The 17,228-nt window shown below is 37.2% G+C and overlaps 1 protein-coding gene across 1 annotated transcript in view; it reads left to right on the plus strand.

Annotated features, from left to right (window-relative positions):
* Positions 1–17,228, plus strand: part of LOC107737850 (thyrotropin-releasing hormone-degrading ectoenzyme-like) — a 129,445-nt gene that overhangs the window by 104,006 nt on the left and 8,211 nt on the right. Inside the window, exons 10-13 of the mRNA XM_016549476.1 lie at positions 8,690–8,837; positions 11,871–11,968; positions 12,187–12,294; positions 17,047–17,214. Of these exons, the coding sequence (XP_016404962.1) occupies positions 8,690–8,837; positions 11,871–11,968; positions 12,187–12,294; positions 17,047–17,214 (522 nt within the window). The remainder of the gene's footprint in view (positions 1–8,689; positions 8,838–11,870; positions 11,969–12,186; positions 12,295–17,046; positions 17,215–17,228) is intronic.

Here is a 17,228-nt window from a genome sequence, read left to right on the forward strand (position 1 = left end):
TTTTGATCTCTCTTTTTTATTCTAAATAAAAAAATAAATACTTTCAGCAACTTAGAACATCCAAGGAACACCCTAGCAACCATATTTCTTTCTTTCTTTGTCCTTATGTACAGGTTTATTTATTGAAAATGGGTTCCTTTTGTAATTATTTTTCTGCCAACTTATAAGGGTCTCTGTTTCATGGTAAAATCACTATAACACACTTCCTCTTGTTATTTATTGCATTTATTTATATTTTCGGTAACTCTTTGGATTAGGGAACAAATATTCTTACACATAAATTCGTAATTTGTTGCTTATTGTTAGTAAGTAAGGTAGTTGTTGTACTAAAGTACTAAAGAGTGTTCCCTAATCGAAAGTGTTACCATATATTATTGTCCATTAAGAGCAACTGACCCTCAGCTAACAAACATTGCTTCTTTCCATAAACATAATGAGATGACTGTACCCGTCTGCTGCAGAAACTGAAATTTTGATTCGTTTTTTCGCTAAAGCTCTGGGCCATAACACAAAGTTCCTGAGGGATATAAATAACGATGATGATAACAGACGCTTCCATAAATGAACATAAACATGAGCCACCAAATTACCAGCCTGTGGAGAACTTTAATTTTCTTTTGCTATCTTCTCTTGTTCAATCCCACTGATGAACAGAGTTTCATGTAAATGTATCATTCTATTATTTCTTATCAGGCACCGAAGAGAGTAAAATGGGGCTAATGCCACACCTTAAGGGAGATGTGCTTTTCACTGCTGCCATATTGTTTGATTGCAGCTTTTTATTTTGAGTGTTCTCATTAATGTTTAGACATCACAAATTGACTCTAAATGTGTCATGTGGTGTAACCACCAGATATACAAAAAAAACACATTTTCACATTTTCCTTACACCTTGAAAACACATGGGCATACACATCTTAATAATTATTTTCAAAATGTTTTGAAATTAAGTTTTCAAGGTAACAAGTGTTTTTTTTGCAAATGTCATGAACTATTAATTCATAAATATCATTGTGTTTGGGGAGTCGCACCACATTATAATAAGTCAGTCATGAACTCTTGCCTTGTTATAAAAATGCCAAATTATCTGATACCATATTTTAAGAGACTTATTGACCTTGATGAATAATCATGAGAATCCTCATGATATCGTTTGCATGTCTGTTGCACTTCATGGATTTGATTTACCTGACAATTGAAAAATGTTACAAGAATGCATCAAGAATATGATTCATCAAGGCTTTTCCTTTATTATATTGTTGTTATCAACCTGACATTTTTTTACATCTAAAAATATCAGAATGATTTTTAATAAGAAAATAAAAACATGCTCATCATAGAATAGGTATACAAGTAACTGTATGTATGAATTGATTGTATTTTTTAATACATTCTTATATCTGAACAGGAAATTGATTGTCATGTTCTTGACATATGAAGTCAACAACTGCTGTCAACCAGCGACACCTAAAAAAACAGATAAAAGTACAAATTGAATTGGATTTCCTCATTAAATTGAACTAAATCAGCTCTTGAGAGTGCTTTAATGTTAATGTCCTTTTACAACACATTCAACATACTATTCATCTCTGAGTCACACATTCATGCAGCAGCTCCACGTCCACCATCATTAAATTCAATTCTGTTCCATTCCTTTCCTCTCCATTGGGAGAACAAGGTGGATTTTCTTCGGATGGAGCCACAGCGAGTCAAATTCCAAGAGCCGGAATTGAATTTGGTCTGCAAGTGATCCGTGTGACTCAGAGCTCAGAGTTCCTCTGTTTGTGAGACCGTTTAACAGCCTCCATTTTCAGCTCACCTTCCTTTAAAAAAAGCCCTCATCCGGGCTACAATGCAGATCCACAGCAGCTGAGACAGAGAAACAGAGACTGTAACATAGAGACCCTATTTATATGCATTAACTCACCGCCTGACTCTTGCAATCTGCCCGCTGACGCTTGGATGCTCCCTGGATCACGATACACTTCAAACACATCGAGTCCACGAGCGCTCGAAAGCACTTAACCAGTGCATTTGTTATCCATGAAAAAGCACAAGCTCTGGCTGGAATATTACAAGATATATATATATATATATATATATATAATTTTTACTGACTATATGTTCCAATTTATTTTGATATTACATTAAACACAACCATTATGGTTTTAAAAGGTTTAATTTTTTCCACTTTTACAAAACTGGACCTGCATTTAAATTATTTCTTTTCATAAAAAAAGTACTTCCAAATGCCTGTTTAAGTTACATTTATGAATGACACTGAGTGGATGAATCTTGAATTTCTAAAACCTAATTTCCCCCAAAAGAGCTTTATAAAAACTGAAGATTTGTTCATAAATGTCAAAGAAGAGACAAGGCACTTATACCTAAAGTTGCAGCAGAGAGCAATGAAAATGGATCTTCATCTTTTTGGGATTTCAGATGATTTCATCATGACTGACAGATCTATATGGAAGTCTAAGTGTTGCAAGAGTTGAACACTTATTCAGTCTTGGTATTAACATTCATCTCAGGTCTGATCACATGTCAGCCGAGACATTATTTTGGATGAGATTCCAAAACTGTCTTATTAGTTTTCTACATAAAGTGTTTGTTTCACATCCTCTGAAGCTGCATACTTCCATAGTGCTCGCCAAGCGAATTAAAATACAGTCACCAGATATAGTGTTCAGATTCTGTTTGATCTGCTGATGCCAGAAGGATTACTATGATCAAATCCTGTTATGTAGTCTGTATTTGAAATCTCCATATGCTACTTTTCTGAAGTGGACCTAGGTAATCACTCTGAGAGAATTAGCCAATCAACGGTGCTGTAAATGTGCCTAAATCTCAAAGGTAACACAGATTTTCTTTTGGTCAACCTAAAAGGATCTTGAAAAAGCCATCCATCACAAACAGTAAAAAACAGTGTGATCCAGTCAACTTCAGTAAGACGTTCATTACTGACAGATGCAGTTCTTGTACTGTAATTCTCTTTTCTACTTTAGCCTGAAGGCGTTACTGAAGAAAACCCTTTAGCTCATCAAGATGAGACCTGCACTGAGACTATTGAGCCGTTACTGCAATAGTGGATAATAAGAAAGCGAGGGAAAACCTCTGTGTTCCCGCCTTTCCACTGCGGCCTCATTGTGTCGTTCCTTCAGAGCTTCATCAGTAGCTGGAAACTCATGGACGTCTATTAATGTAAGAGGAGGAAGAGACAGAACAATAAAGGTAGAGAGAGTTTATATAGTGCCACAGGCTGCCAAGCTGCCATTAGTCCCTTCAGGAACCACCGCTCTCCCTATGGTCCTCTCTGTTTAATAAAAAAACTCTAACTCATTCTGCTTAACCCTTAAATGCATGAATGTTTCGCCAATCATTATTACATATTAGTGTCTTTAGCGACCCTGACCTATATATCCAGCACGGATGGACCTCTAACTGTTGCAATAGCAAAAAAAATATCTTGAGATATTTTAAGAACAATTACAGAAGAAAAAAATAAAGCATATTTAGTTTCCTTTTGAAACTTAAAAGGGTTCAATTTGAGCAGATGATTTTAACATCGCTGTCATCGTCAGAGCACACTTCCACAATACATTCAGCATCTGTCTCACATTCACAATTTCAACCATATTCTCAAAACAATGAAATTTATATTTCATTGCGTATAGTAATTGCTCTGCAGTAAAGCCATTCAAACCAGTTCAATTTTTGCTGATGATACTCGTTTGTTTTACGCCTGCGGTAATTATGAGTGAAACATCACATCATCATTGTGTATCAAACAGTGCCACCTTGAGGAAAAAAGATGCATTGCACAAATTGAGTCATCAGATATGTAAATATAGTCGTGCAGGAAAAAAATACTTTTTCATTTACATACCTCGGGTCTGTAGCGACCCTGTACACTTTTTACAAAACATTAATCAGAAAACAGGCATTCTTTCATATTTTACAATTTTTTTCTTGTTATATTGTTTATAATGAATAGATTGAGGAATACTAAGAAAGTTGATGTCTAACTTTAAAAAATGAAGGAGGGAGAGGGTAGAGAATGATGTCTCGGGTCGCTAAAGACCCGAGGTATGCATTTAAGGGTTAATGAAGGAAATTTCAATCGCTGGCAGCCAGAATCAGTCGGCAGCCAAAACAGTGTTTGAGTATCACTGATGGACTTTCTTAAACATTGAATGTTGTGTATTTACCGTAGATGCGGTTTGTAAAGATTGTGAAATTCATTAGTTTTACAGGACAGTTATTTTTATTCTTCCACCAAACTAACTGAGGAAGCTGCCAGATGCTCTGCTAGCATTAGCACCGCTCTTCATCAAACTGAAGCGACAGGCTCATCTGCCGGCGCTGTGCAGCTCTCGTCGTGGAGAATTGTGTTTTTGGCCACAGATGTTTCCTAAGAATGAAGATTCAGTCAACTGACGACAAACCTGCAGGGAAACTTGTGTTTATTGCTGTGACGTTGGGCCGAGAATGGAAACCTGTTCCCCTGCGTTGTGGTACGTCATGTTCATTTAGTCTGTTTATTCGGTTTGGCCTCGTTTACTGAAGAGCTGGATAATTGAAACTTAACAGGACTGAAGGCAAATCCTTTTGTTCCTGAGTTTTGATTTCAGTCAGGTTTGTACATATTGTTTCTCTCTGCTGTTGTTTACAGCTAATCCTAATAAATAAGAGCGAATGTTAACAGGATGTCTTGTTCAACCTCAGGGCTCAGATCTGTGGAGGTGGTTATTGGCTCTTACGTACTTGAGAAGCGAAAATGCCAACCTGCATATTAAAAACAGCATCATCATTAATCACAATGTGACAAATGTCTAATTTCTCTGTAAATTACTGGGATGATGAAGAGTGTTCATATGACTCGAGTGATGTTACCTAATTAAATGCCCCTGGTGCTCATGGGAGTCACTCACAGATCAATACTGCCTCACAGAGCTCAGTCAGCCTTTATTGTGATTATGAATTACTGGATCAATTGAGGAGAAGAAAGCTGGTGATGTTAGTGAAGCCTAGTTTAAGAATAAAGATAATATTTTAAGTGCATTGTTAATTGATGAATAGAATAACTGGGTTAATTGCATAGCTTTTCCATCTTTAAAGCACAAGAGTTATTAGAATATTCGCTAGTCCCAGCTCTACAAAGATTTTGGGTTAATTAAAAAAAGAGTCATATTCAACTTATAATGAAAACAAATTAAATTGAGTGCATATAGGCTAATACAGTGATGTATATAGGCTACTAAAAAAATACAGATAACCAAAAGACAGAGAACTAGGAAATGTAGAAAACAGAACAGCACAAACTCAACAAACCACTAAAGAAAGACAAGTAACAAATGAAGACACAAAGTCTTATATAGACTGGCGTAATAAGACTAACAAGACACAGGTGGAATCGATCAACAATTAACAAGGGGAAACAAGAACAGGAACTAAACGAGGCAAACTACAAACTGAAAGACTACAAAACAAAAGCACAAGGAAGACAAACGGGAAATATGTTTGAAATACTTTTTCACTTTGTCTTCTAACATTTGTAAGTTACCAGCTGTTCAGAACATCTACAAGACCCCAGATTAATAAATAAATAAATACATATGATTCAGAACTGATCAGATTTATGACTTGTTTGTGAATAACATTTGTGATAATTTCTCTTATTAATACATATGGAAAATAAATTTAAATGCTTTATCACATTGAAGATTAGCAGACAGGCTGTCAATTCATGAAGTGATCAGCTGTTTACAGTTACAATTTTACAAACATTTCTTGTCCAGTGTGTGTGTCTCTATTCATTCATTCATTCATTCATTCAATCAACACATTATAGTCTTAAATTAGCAGTTTATGGTGAGTGTAGCTTCAGTTCTACTAAACTAAATTAAAGCAAATACAGTTGCTGTTATTACTGCAATCACTAGCTACTTGTCTTGACACACAACAGTTTGAACTTTCATAGAAACGCTGATCTGTTTCTAACCTGATATTAGCATCATCTGCAGGTTGTTTCCATGCAGACAGAAGGTTTGTTTGTAGCGCTTGTAAAACATCACAACTCCTGTCGACAACTCATTTCTCACACAACTGCGAGAACGAGTTAAAGAACGGTGCTAGAATATTTTAGACTTTTTCATATTCTTTTTCCTTTGACACGATATTTTTTATGCACATAGTGAGATCTCATTTGACTCAGAGTGATGGAGCTTCTTAATAGGCCTGTTTGAAATGCTCTGCTAAAGCCTCGACTAAATGAGCTACAATTACAGGTCAATTTAGAAGAATGATTTATTTAGGAGACTGATGTGTTACTCATGAGTTATTTCAATGTCAGTGACATTTGCCTTGTTTAAAAATTAAACAGCTTTTTCATTTAGATAAAAAAAATCCAACGTGTAAATCATGTTAAAACAATTCCCTCTGTGTTCAAGAGCCACATACTGTTATTTTCAACTCGCTGACTTTGTGTGTATATGTGTGTGTTTTCACGTCCCAAAAGCATGAGAGTGATCAACTCATTCATTACTGTGCTCACTAACAGCAGGGAAAACGTCAGTGCCTCATCATAGTTTTATGGCCATGTTGTGTTCTTTTATTTTTTAATGAATATTTCCCCTGAATAATGCAAAAAGAAAAAAGAAAAGGGAAGTTTTTATGGAAAGGATAAACTAAATGGCCTTATTCCAGCCGCTGCTGTTGGAATGTGGTAATAATGGAAGTGTCTCTAAATATAAATGAGAACCATTATGTCATATGCTTTATTTTTCCTCTGAAGAAGCACACTTTAATATTTGATACAAACTTTAATAGTTTCTATTAAAGGCTATATTAAATCATTTATATACACACATATACAGTGTGTGTGTGTGTGTGTGTGTGTGTGTTTATATACATGGTTTGCAGTCATTTATATGCTACTGCGTCTTAAAGTGTTGAAGCTCAAGGAGAAACACACTAAGCTCTTGTCTCTGTGTCAAGACTGCATCCTTCATGTCTTGTGCACACATCAATTAGGAAAATATATATTGAATATTTCCATGTAATCAGTGTGAAAGAATGACAGTCGATGAGTGTTTCAAGTGCCTTGGCATCATTAGAGGCTGATTAATTGTTTATTGTTATACAATTATTTCTCATTAGACCACAGTTTAATGCTTTATTCTGGTTAGCAACAGCTTGGATAACAATGGTGTATGCAAGTCTTTCTACTCTAAGGTTTAGACAAAATCCTGAAAATGTTTTGAGATAAACACATATTTATGTGTTAATCATGGTAATAGCTTAATTATTGACTTTTAAACAGTTGAATTATTGGTAGTCAATACAGCTACTCTGCTTCAGGTCTGCACTGAATGTCAGTTATTCATGTTTTTAATATTTTGAGTTTTGCTTTTGTTTTATGAATATTTTGGATTTTTTTTAAAATATCACCGAGCAAAGATGTTATGCTGATATCCAATTTGAAAACTTTCCTTCCTTCTGTAATATATTAACAGGCTGTTCAAAGGAAGAAGAACATGGTTCCTGATCTCAATTAGACACAAACCTCTTTGAACACCTTGAGATAAAACTCTTTTCAGTTAAACAGCATTCATTTATCTTTCCTTGATATCCTAAATGCATTTGCTGCTTCACCATGGAAATGTTGAAATAGTTTGTTTTTAATTCTTCACAGCCTCAGTTGTCTCCTGCTAATGTGAATGCAAATCAGTTTCCATGAAGATGTTAAAACCCTCCTTGGGTAACAGTGGGTGTCTGTGAGTAACTGTGATTAATGTCCCAATTAAATGTGCGTTGGGTGAATCTGTCCTCCAGAATTTAATGAGTCCGTTTTCAAGTCTGATCACTTTCTTTTTTTGCCTGACCTCTGATAGGGAGCGCTTATGTGCCCTGCATGAAATTGTGTGAAATTAAGATGAATTTCCTGCATTATGAGTCAGAGAAAGGCCTTTAACAGCGCAGGTGGAACATAAATATGATCTCAACTAGATTTTTTTGATTTTTTGAGTGTTGCTTGGGTATGCAAAACTCCTTCCCGTGATGTTTGGGTTTCAAGAACGGTGCCAAGGAATTCTGGGTGGCCAAAGGTGTGTGCTTTAGCAAAAACCAAAGCATTCGCTGGATTCTAGACTCTTGGAAATTCTAGTCTCTCTTTTGTTTTTGCTCTAAGGATGTCGGCCACTTCTCTTTTTTTCCACTCTCATGAGAGACTTGTGGGAGTTTCTAAAAGACTGAAGGGAAAGTCAGAGGAAACATGAAAGGAAAATAAATGGAGGAGGTAACGATGTGTGGCCTAGAAACACAGCCTTATTTGACTACAGCCCAAGGTCCTGCTGAAGTACATCTGGGATTTGATGTGCCGCTCCAAATGACAGTGAATATGTGCTGTTAACGCTCATGTCTGTGTTTTAGAAGAGATCTTATGTATTATGGAGTTATGCAAATTGAACACGACTGTAGCCGTACAGGAGAAGCTGTTTTTTTGTTTCTTACAGCACATTATGACTCCCCACGCAAAGCACAATGCCTGGCAGTTATTCTAAACGAATAATGATGAACAAAATGAACTGTTTGTAATCAAATGTTAACGATGTGTCTTCCAAAGGGGAAATATGTGTAAAAATGAGCTGCTAGTGTCTGATCCTCATGCTTTCTTTCTTTTCTCTAGAGCGGGGTATTTGCCCCAAAACGTCCCCCTGCAGATGATCTCGTATTTGTCTCAGGAGACTGAGTTTCTGCCGTGGCACGCTGCTAGTCGAGCTCTTTACCAGCTGGACAAACTCCTGGACCGCACTGAAGACCACAGCCTGTTCAGCGTGAGTCTGATCTCACATCAGTTTGCGGTTTGTTGTATTTTAACCTTGACTAGAGCAATAAGAAAGACACGGCTGATATCTAGCAGCACGTCTCAGATGACTCGACTCACCGCCAGACAGATCGAACTCAAAAATGCCTCTGATCATCATCCAAAACAGCAGTCCAAAATGTTTCCAGACACAATGCCTGTTTGCTGCAGCATTTTATAAACTCATACTTACTAAAACAGTGTCAAATCTCCACCATTGCTAATGTTCAAAATATCATACTACCATATTTCTCATACTATTTCTGCAGTATACACAGTGCTTAATTTGTAAATCAAAAGGTGCCGGAACGCAAAACGCATATTAGAGCGGAGGTGTGACGAGACAGGTGCAGGTCCCGGAATGCACAAAAAACGGTGCTGAAAACAGCATGCTATGTGCTCAACTAGCCTACCCTCTTACTATTGTACTAATCTTCACAACACTCAAAAGCCCACATCAACCTCATGCTTAACTGTTGAACTTGCAGCATTTGCAGTCAGCAATTAATTTCGCAACAGGTATAGCATACTTCACAGTTCACAATTACACAAAGCTGTCTATAATATGAATAGATAAACAAACGCTTGCTTACCTTATCTAGTTGTCTAAAACACCCCATACCAAAGCCATGTCGTGATTCTCCTCCTCCCGGTTTCGGGTTTTACTGCGTATGTCTGTGGCAGTTCTGTGTCCTTTGGCTATCCACGACCTTACGTAAGGAACTGGGTTGAATTTCGAAAGGGGGGGTTCCAACAAGATTCAGAAAAAGTAAGTATGATATGGTGGATGTGTGCAGAGAGGCACGGTTCGGGGAGCAAATCAAGTTCATTTGAGAAAATCCACACTCACACTCGGCACTTGATATAGAAATGCTATTGACAGCCGCAAATAGCTCCTTCAGTTTATCAGGGATGCATTTTCCATCTGAATCTCTGTACTCTCTTTAGGCCCGAATGACTGCGCGTGGGCTGTCAATGTCAAAGTGCCGACAGAGCGATTAAACTTCAGTCTCTCCATACGTTGCACCAGTGTTCTCGGGCCAGTACTGTGCGTAAAGCACCTTCAACTCCTCAATAAACTTGTTGTATCCAGTCTTATCCGGCAGCCGCCCACCTTGAGATAACATACGTTCCTCCATGTTCTTAGCCAAACTTGAGAAAAACAGCCTTTGGTTTAACGTTTTGTCGCTGAGTTTTCCTTTTGGGACTGGGACGCCCTGGAATGAGTTAGCATCAATTCCCCTCTGGCTAAGTTCAGTGTAGCGCCCTGGCCTTTCAGCCATTGCCTCAAATACCCTGATTTGCCTACAAATTGCCTTGTGGGCAGATATTATGCTACTTTCTCTTTTTTGAATCTCAAGTGACAGTTCAGATCATTCTTGCAATGCATTGCAGATAATGCCAAGGTTGTTTACAAACGCAAAGGAAGATAAGCGCTTAACGAGTCCATTGTATGTTTGCTTTGTGATGCTATCACGAGCGGGATCCTCTGAAGCCGTTTTAAAATGCTTGTAAAGTGCTGGGTAATTTTTCCACACAGCTTCTACTGTTCTAAAACTTGATGTCACCCATCTTGTGTCTAATATCCGACCAATTTTGCATAGCATGACATCTAAACTCTTTGCAGCATCCTTTAGCTCCATCCGGTTTTTGTTAGATGCGCTATAAATTGCATACAGTTTGTCCATTAATATTTTAAAATAATTAATAGCGCCTATCTCTTTCACAAGTTCAAGCCTATGGGCTGAGCAGTGCCAGACAGTAATATTTGGGAAAATGTCCCTGAGCCTACTTGCTACTCCGCTTTTGCGCCCTAACATAACAGAAGTGCCATCACATGTTACTCCAATGAGGGTTTTAGAAAGAAATTCCTCAGTCAAATTTAAACGCTCCAAAGCAGATAATAGATGACGGACAATTCCTTCAGCAGTTAGGTCATCTAGCTCTACGAGTTCAGTAAAAATGTTTGTAGGCATGTCCATACCTGGCAACTGAACCCTAACGTATATGATCAAAGCACTCTTTTTATTTAAGCTAGTCGACTCATCCAACATTAGACTGAGTTTAGGTGCACACTGCACTATTTTTTCAAATAGTTTTCTTTTCATTTCTTCTGAAATATGTTTCTGAATATTTGAACATGCAACATTAGAATAAAAATGTGCATGTTATATTGTATATATACGTATATGTATAATTCATTATATATATGTAACATATTTTGTTTTGTGTTATTGTTGTTTTTATACCATGTGAGGTGGCGGATCCGCGCAAATAGGTACCGGAACACAGACAGTCAAAACCTGAGAGGTCCCGGATCCTGTTCCGGCAGGATCCGTCTCAATTTTTCCATTCTGAACGCAGCCTAACGTGACAGTGTTTGTTTCCCTGTCTTACCTGTCCACCTGCTTTCATATTCATTTATCACTTTGTTATTCAAAATATCACTCAAACGCCTACCCACAATCCCTCGGTGCACATGAGTCATTTCTGCCCCTCCTCTGTAATGGACGATGGTTTAGTGTCGGCAGTGAGAGTGTGATGAATTTAATAGCTTCTTCTCTCTATTTCTCTCCATCATTGTGTTTACTGCCAGATGACACACTAAAATTATATTTAAAAGTATAAGGAGTATATAAAAGTATAATACCAAAAAAGGCATTATGAACATTTCCATGTTGTATAAGATAGTATGCAGTATGCAGTGTGTACTGCACAGTATGCAGTGTACTAGTATTCCATTCTGAGCGCAGCCTAACGTGACAGTGTCTGTTTCCCTGTCTTACCTGTCCACCTGCTTTTATATTCATTTATCACTTTTAAAAAAAAACTTATAATTTAAATCCTGGTCTCAACATGGCAACCGTACTGACTCTTTTCTGCCTTTTGTTTTGCACTTTTGTTTGGTTTTGCTTGACTTTGCGTTTCTTGTTTTGTTTTGCTTCAATAATTTCTTTGCTTCCCTTTCTGTTCTGTTTTGTTTTGTTTTGTTTTGTTTTGTTAGGACTATGTTCTTAGACAGGTGGAACCGAAGTATCACAAGTTGGGCTGGCCAGCCACTTCCCCTGAGGGCTCCTTCATGCAGGCGGCTTATCAGACCGAGTGAGTCTTGAATTTCATATTTCTTGAATTATATATTACACTTATAAACATATATGTGGTCTAAGTAAGGACACTGAATTGCAAAGTGTGAGTGAGATATTTTCCTCCTCAGATGGGAATGACCTCAGTAGTATTTAATTTTTAATTTTCCCCTTCCTCCATCTTTAACTTCCTGCTGATGTACTTTCCTGCTGGTATCCTTCCCATTTATTCCTTAGAGAGCTACAGAGAGAGGTAATCATGCTGGCCTGCAGTTTTGGAAACAAACACTGTCACCGGCAGGCTGTTTCTCTCATTTCAGACTGGATTTCCAGCAACAAGAACAGGTGAGCAAATTAACAGAATTTACAGAATGACACCCACACCTAAACACAGGTGTGACCTGGTGTACAAAAAATGAATGTGATGCACATTCACAACAGATATGTTATAATTTCTGGAATTCTATTGCTAAACTCATCCAAATGTATTGCAAAATATGACTGGTTATTGTTCTTTATGTTCAGCCCTGCCAAGATTCATACAGTAGGAGCTTTATTCCAAGTGTCCATGGCAACACGCATTTGTTCATCTAATTTGTTTTCTCTGCTTCCCACAGCAATGTTCACATTCATGTATGCAGGATCACACTGTCAAACACACCATGCCACCGGCAGGGACTAATGACCATAATGGAGAATAAACAGGATCGTGGGTGTGTGTTCTTACTCTGCCCAAGATATTGTGTTCGCCCAGCTTTTAGGAAATTATTATTTTTTTGTGTTTGAGCCAAACAGTGGGCAGCATGCCTACAAACACACGAAATACCATATATATATACTGTATAGAGCACACTGGCAACCTCAGACAAATAAGGGGGAGGGTGGACCAACTCCATGGTAAGGCTAAAAGTATGTAACCTAATGGTTAGCAACTAATCTGAACGCCTCTGATTGGCCACTGCATTCATAAGCTAAACAGAATCATGTGTGATATGTTATAATGTGCAACACTGTAAAAACACATAAAAAGAAACATGATGCAAGATGAGCAGATCTATATTCAATGCCACAATTGACACTTTTCAATCCATTTTCAATTTATTCGCGACAGGCCTAATAGATTAGATTTAGTTTAGTAGATTTAGTTTAATTGTGTGGTGGCATTTTTGTCCAATTTGGTGGCATTTTTGCCCCAACCCCTCGTTAATTTCTGGGTAAAGCTAAATCTTTCCCAGCCTTACCTATGCCTTAGTTGCATTGGAAATTTGCTAGCTGGCTTCTTCAAAACTGAGCCTAAAATTGACAGACAGACAGACCTTAAATGCACACACACAAAGGCTTTATTACACATAAAATGTGTTACATATTGACCTTGGCTTCATATAATGTGAATTTAATGACTTCTGAGGCCTCTAACATGACTCTAATAAAAGTGGGCTGCTCAATTTCAAAGCTTTTTGGCCTAATATTCCTGCTTTCAACATGTGAAATACACACTCAGTTGAATTCAACCAGTTTTTGACCTGCTCAGTCAAAGATTTTCCACTCTTTTGGCCTGAAACTACTCAATTGCTCTGACAGTGGCTCTGCAATTATTACCCCGTGGAGTCCAGTAAGAGGTTTCTGATCATGTCAGAACACACAGAAAGTCTCTGTACTCTGTCTCTGAACACAATCCCTCCTGCTAGACATATCATCATGTGGACAGGTTAGTCTAATCCACTGGCAGAGAGTTAGAGCTCATGAAAGCACTCATATTTGAGATATTTTTTTTACATTTAAGGCATTTAGCAGATACTTTTATCCAGAACGACTGATTCAAAATGCTTTAGTTTCTCTTGTACGACTTGTCAAAGTCAACAGATGGCAAGAAATAAGTTCTGAAATTCATCTGCTAGAGATTAACCTGCCTTTCTTCTACATTGTTTTTATGTTATTACTGTAGTTATACCATCCTTTTGATACTGATTATTGTTTATAAGTTTGGCAATTTTAACTACATTTTGCATTTGATGGATATGTCATAATTGTATTGTGCTGTTTCCCTCTTACCTGTCTGCAGAAGTCTGGATCTGCCAGATGTGTCCTTCACTGTCCTTTTCTTCAAAAATGACCTCCAGTCCTACTGGGACAATAAAAAGAATCTGTTCAGTTTGATATTCAGGGATGAGCACATCATAAAAGAGGAATGTGTTTGACCTTTATGTCTTTTTATGGTTTAGGTGATGATAATGTCACATGAATGACCCGGCAGCGTTTATGAGCTGCAATCACTATAACGCTGACAAATCCATCTGATGTGCTTTACTGATTATAAACAGGAAACCACAGCCTTAAAAAAAGAAAACTGAAATTAAAGACCGGTTAAAGTAATCCAGTCCAGCTGAATTTTTAGTATAGTGAATTGAGTGAATTAATAATACATTTTTTTTATCTCTATTGGAAATAAATACAATGTAAAATACACAAAAAAAACTTTATACATTGTTTCAAGAACAAAAGCATCCGGCAGACATATTGCACGTTCCCTGCAAAATCTCATATCAGCCTTTTATTATAAACATGTCTCCTCCACAGTGGCAAATATTTGAGAAAATTTAACCTTTATATTCAGGTTACAATAGGAAAAGTTATAGAAGTCAAAACTAGATTTATGGTTTGTGCTGTTACCCATTTTTATTGTGAAAATATATGAAATTCATGAATTTTCTCGATATAATGGCAGCTAACAGAATGTCACAAATATTATTCTTTATTTATTATTCTTTTTCTGAATTCACTTATCGTTCCTGTCAGTGGCAGTCATAAACAAGACATCACTCTCACAGGTGTGGAAATTTCAGTCTATACGCTCCAATTGGTTGTGACATGATTTCATATCTTACTGGAGGTGCTGTTTTCTGTATTGCTACACTGAAAACTCCCAGAGGCTCCGACGGCTCATCCAGAATCAGCAGGTCTTTATTGCGCTTTGTTTGAGCAAATCAAAAGTTCAGTCATTGTATCGCCGCGGCTCCTCCAGAGGTTTAATGTTATTTCTTCTTCCTGTACGAATATTACATGCATCGCCTCATAACGCTGACAAATCCATCTGATGTGCTTTACTGATTATAAACAGGAAACCACAGCCTTAAAAAAAGAAAACTGAAATTAAAGACCGGTTAAAGTAATCCAGTCCAGCTGAATTTTTAGTATAGTGAATTGAGTGAATTAATAATACATTTTTTTTATCTCTATTGGAAATAAATACAATGTAAAATACACAAAAAAAACTTTATACATTGTTTCAAGAACAAAAGCATCCGGCAGACATATTGCACGTTCCCTGCAAAATCTCATATCAGCCTTTTATTATAAACATGTCTCCTCCACAGTGGCAAATATTTGAGAAAATTTAACCTTTATATTCAGGTTACAATAGGAAAAGTTATAGAAGTCAAAACTAGATTTATGGTTTGTGCTGTTACCCATTTTTATTGTGAAAATATATGAAATTCATGAATTTTCTCGATATAATGGCAGCTAACGGAATGTCACAAATATTATTCTTTATTTATTATTCTTTTTCTGAATTCACTTATCGTTCCTGTCAGTGGCAGTCATAAACAAGACATCACTCTCACAGGTGTGGAAATTTCAGTCTATACGCTCCAATTGGTTGTGACATGATTTCATATCTTACTGGAGGTGCTGTTTTCTGTATTGCTACACTGAAAACTCCCAGAGGCTCCGACGGCTCATCCAGAATCAGCAGGTCTTTATTGCGCTTTGTTTGAGCAAATCAAAAGTTCAGTCACTGTATCGCCGCGGCTCCTCCAGAGGTTTAATGTTATTTCTTCTTCCTGTACGAATATTACATGCATCGCCTCACAGCCTGAGATGCGTTTGTCTCTGTGTAGCTCTACTGTAGACAGTTATTCTTTTCTGAGATTTATAACCAGATGATATCAAGGGTCCAGAGAGGGCTCTTATGACCGATATATTGCTAGACAATATATTGCACTGTGACTCACTTTGGGAGGCCTGCAATTATGATTTGGGTCAAATTTTCACCACTTAAATGATGTGCTCACTAAAAATCATCTAATCAGATCAGCTGGTGTTATTATGGACATTTTTCGCTGTGCCAGAAGACATGTGATTCGAAGTGATTGCAGACAGCAGAAGACCACTTGAACCAAAAGTGGTCCGTTTTTGTCACGGTGTGCCTACTCTGGAGCGAGGAGACGAAGGAGATTCCAGAATTATCACAGACTTTATTTACCACAGGGAAAACCACACGTAGAACACAGGGATCGACGTTCAATTCCAGACAAGGGAAACTCAGAAACAGAGGGTTTATATTATGGGACTAATCAAGGAAATCAATGGGACACAGCTGGGATCAAATAAACACAATCAGGGCAGGAACAGGAAGACCAAATAAGGGCAAGGAAGGCACACGGGGAGCAAAACACACACAAAACAAGGAACAGAGTCTGACAGTTTTGAATCTAAGAGTGTCTTATTATTTTAAATGATATTTCGTGCATTTTCAACATTTTGAATGGATAGAAGAAACCGCAAAAGAAAGATCAACTTCTCACAGAAGCATACAAATAAAAACATCTATAAATACACAAGCTGTTTTTCACTGATTCTTCTGGAGGTGAAACATTGACTTGATTTGCTATCTTTAAACAACCCTGAGGACGTAACAAATTCCTGCTATGAAAAATGCTCTCTTTAGGAAAATGTCATTCTCAAGAATTAAAACCAAAAAGGTGTGAACACAATGTGATCTAATGGTGTGTAAATAGCCCTTAGTAAATGTTTAATGAACAGACTTGGTCACAGAGAGGAATGCTAATCACCTCTAGCATTCAGTTTGCATATATGCTAATGTATCAACATTATTAACTATTTTCCATGTATTCATGCACATCAAAGAAAATAATAAATTAATGTATTTAGCTCCATCAATACACTTGTAAATGTTAAATATGAGTATTTAAATGCTAAAATTAGCATGTATTATTTATTAGCGTTTATTAGCATTTATAGTTATTGTGCGTCTTCACTGGAATGTTTTGACATATTCTGTCTTCTATCCCACAGGATTCCACCCAACGTGCGGGACATTGTGTACTGCACAGGTGTTTCTCTGATGGATGAGGATGTGTGGGAGTTTATCTGGATGAAGTTTCACTCCTCTACAGCCATCTCTGAGAAGAAGGTTCTTCTGGAGGCCTTGACCTGCAGTGACAACATCTTCCTGCTCAACAGGTCAGTCGATATTC

The sequence above is a fragment of the Sinocyclocheilus rhinocerous genome, unplaced genomic scaffold (genome assembly GCF_001515625.1).
Source record: "Sinocyclocheilus rhinocerous isolate Xijiao unplaced genomic scaffold, SAMN03320098_v1.1 scaffold3086, whole genome shotgun sequence".
NCBI lineage: Eukaryota > Metazoa > Chordata > Actinopteri > Cypriniformes > Cyprinidae > Sinocyclocheilus > Sinocyclocheilus rhinocerous.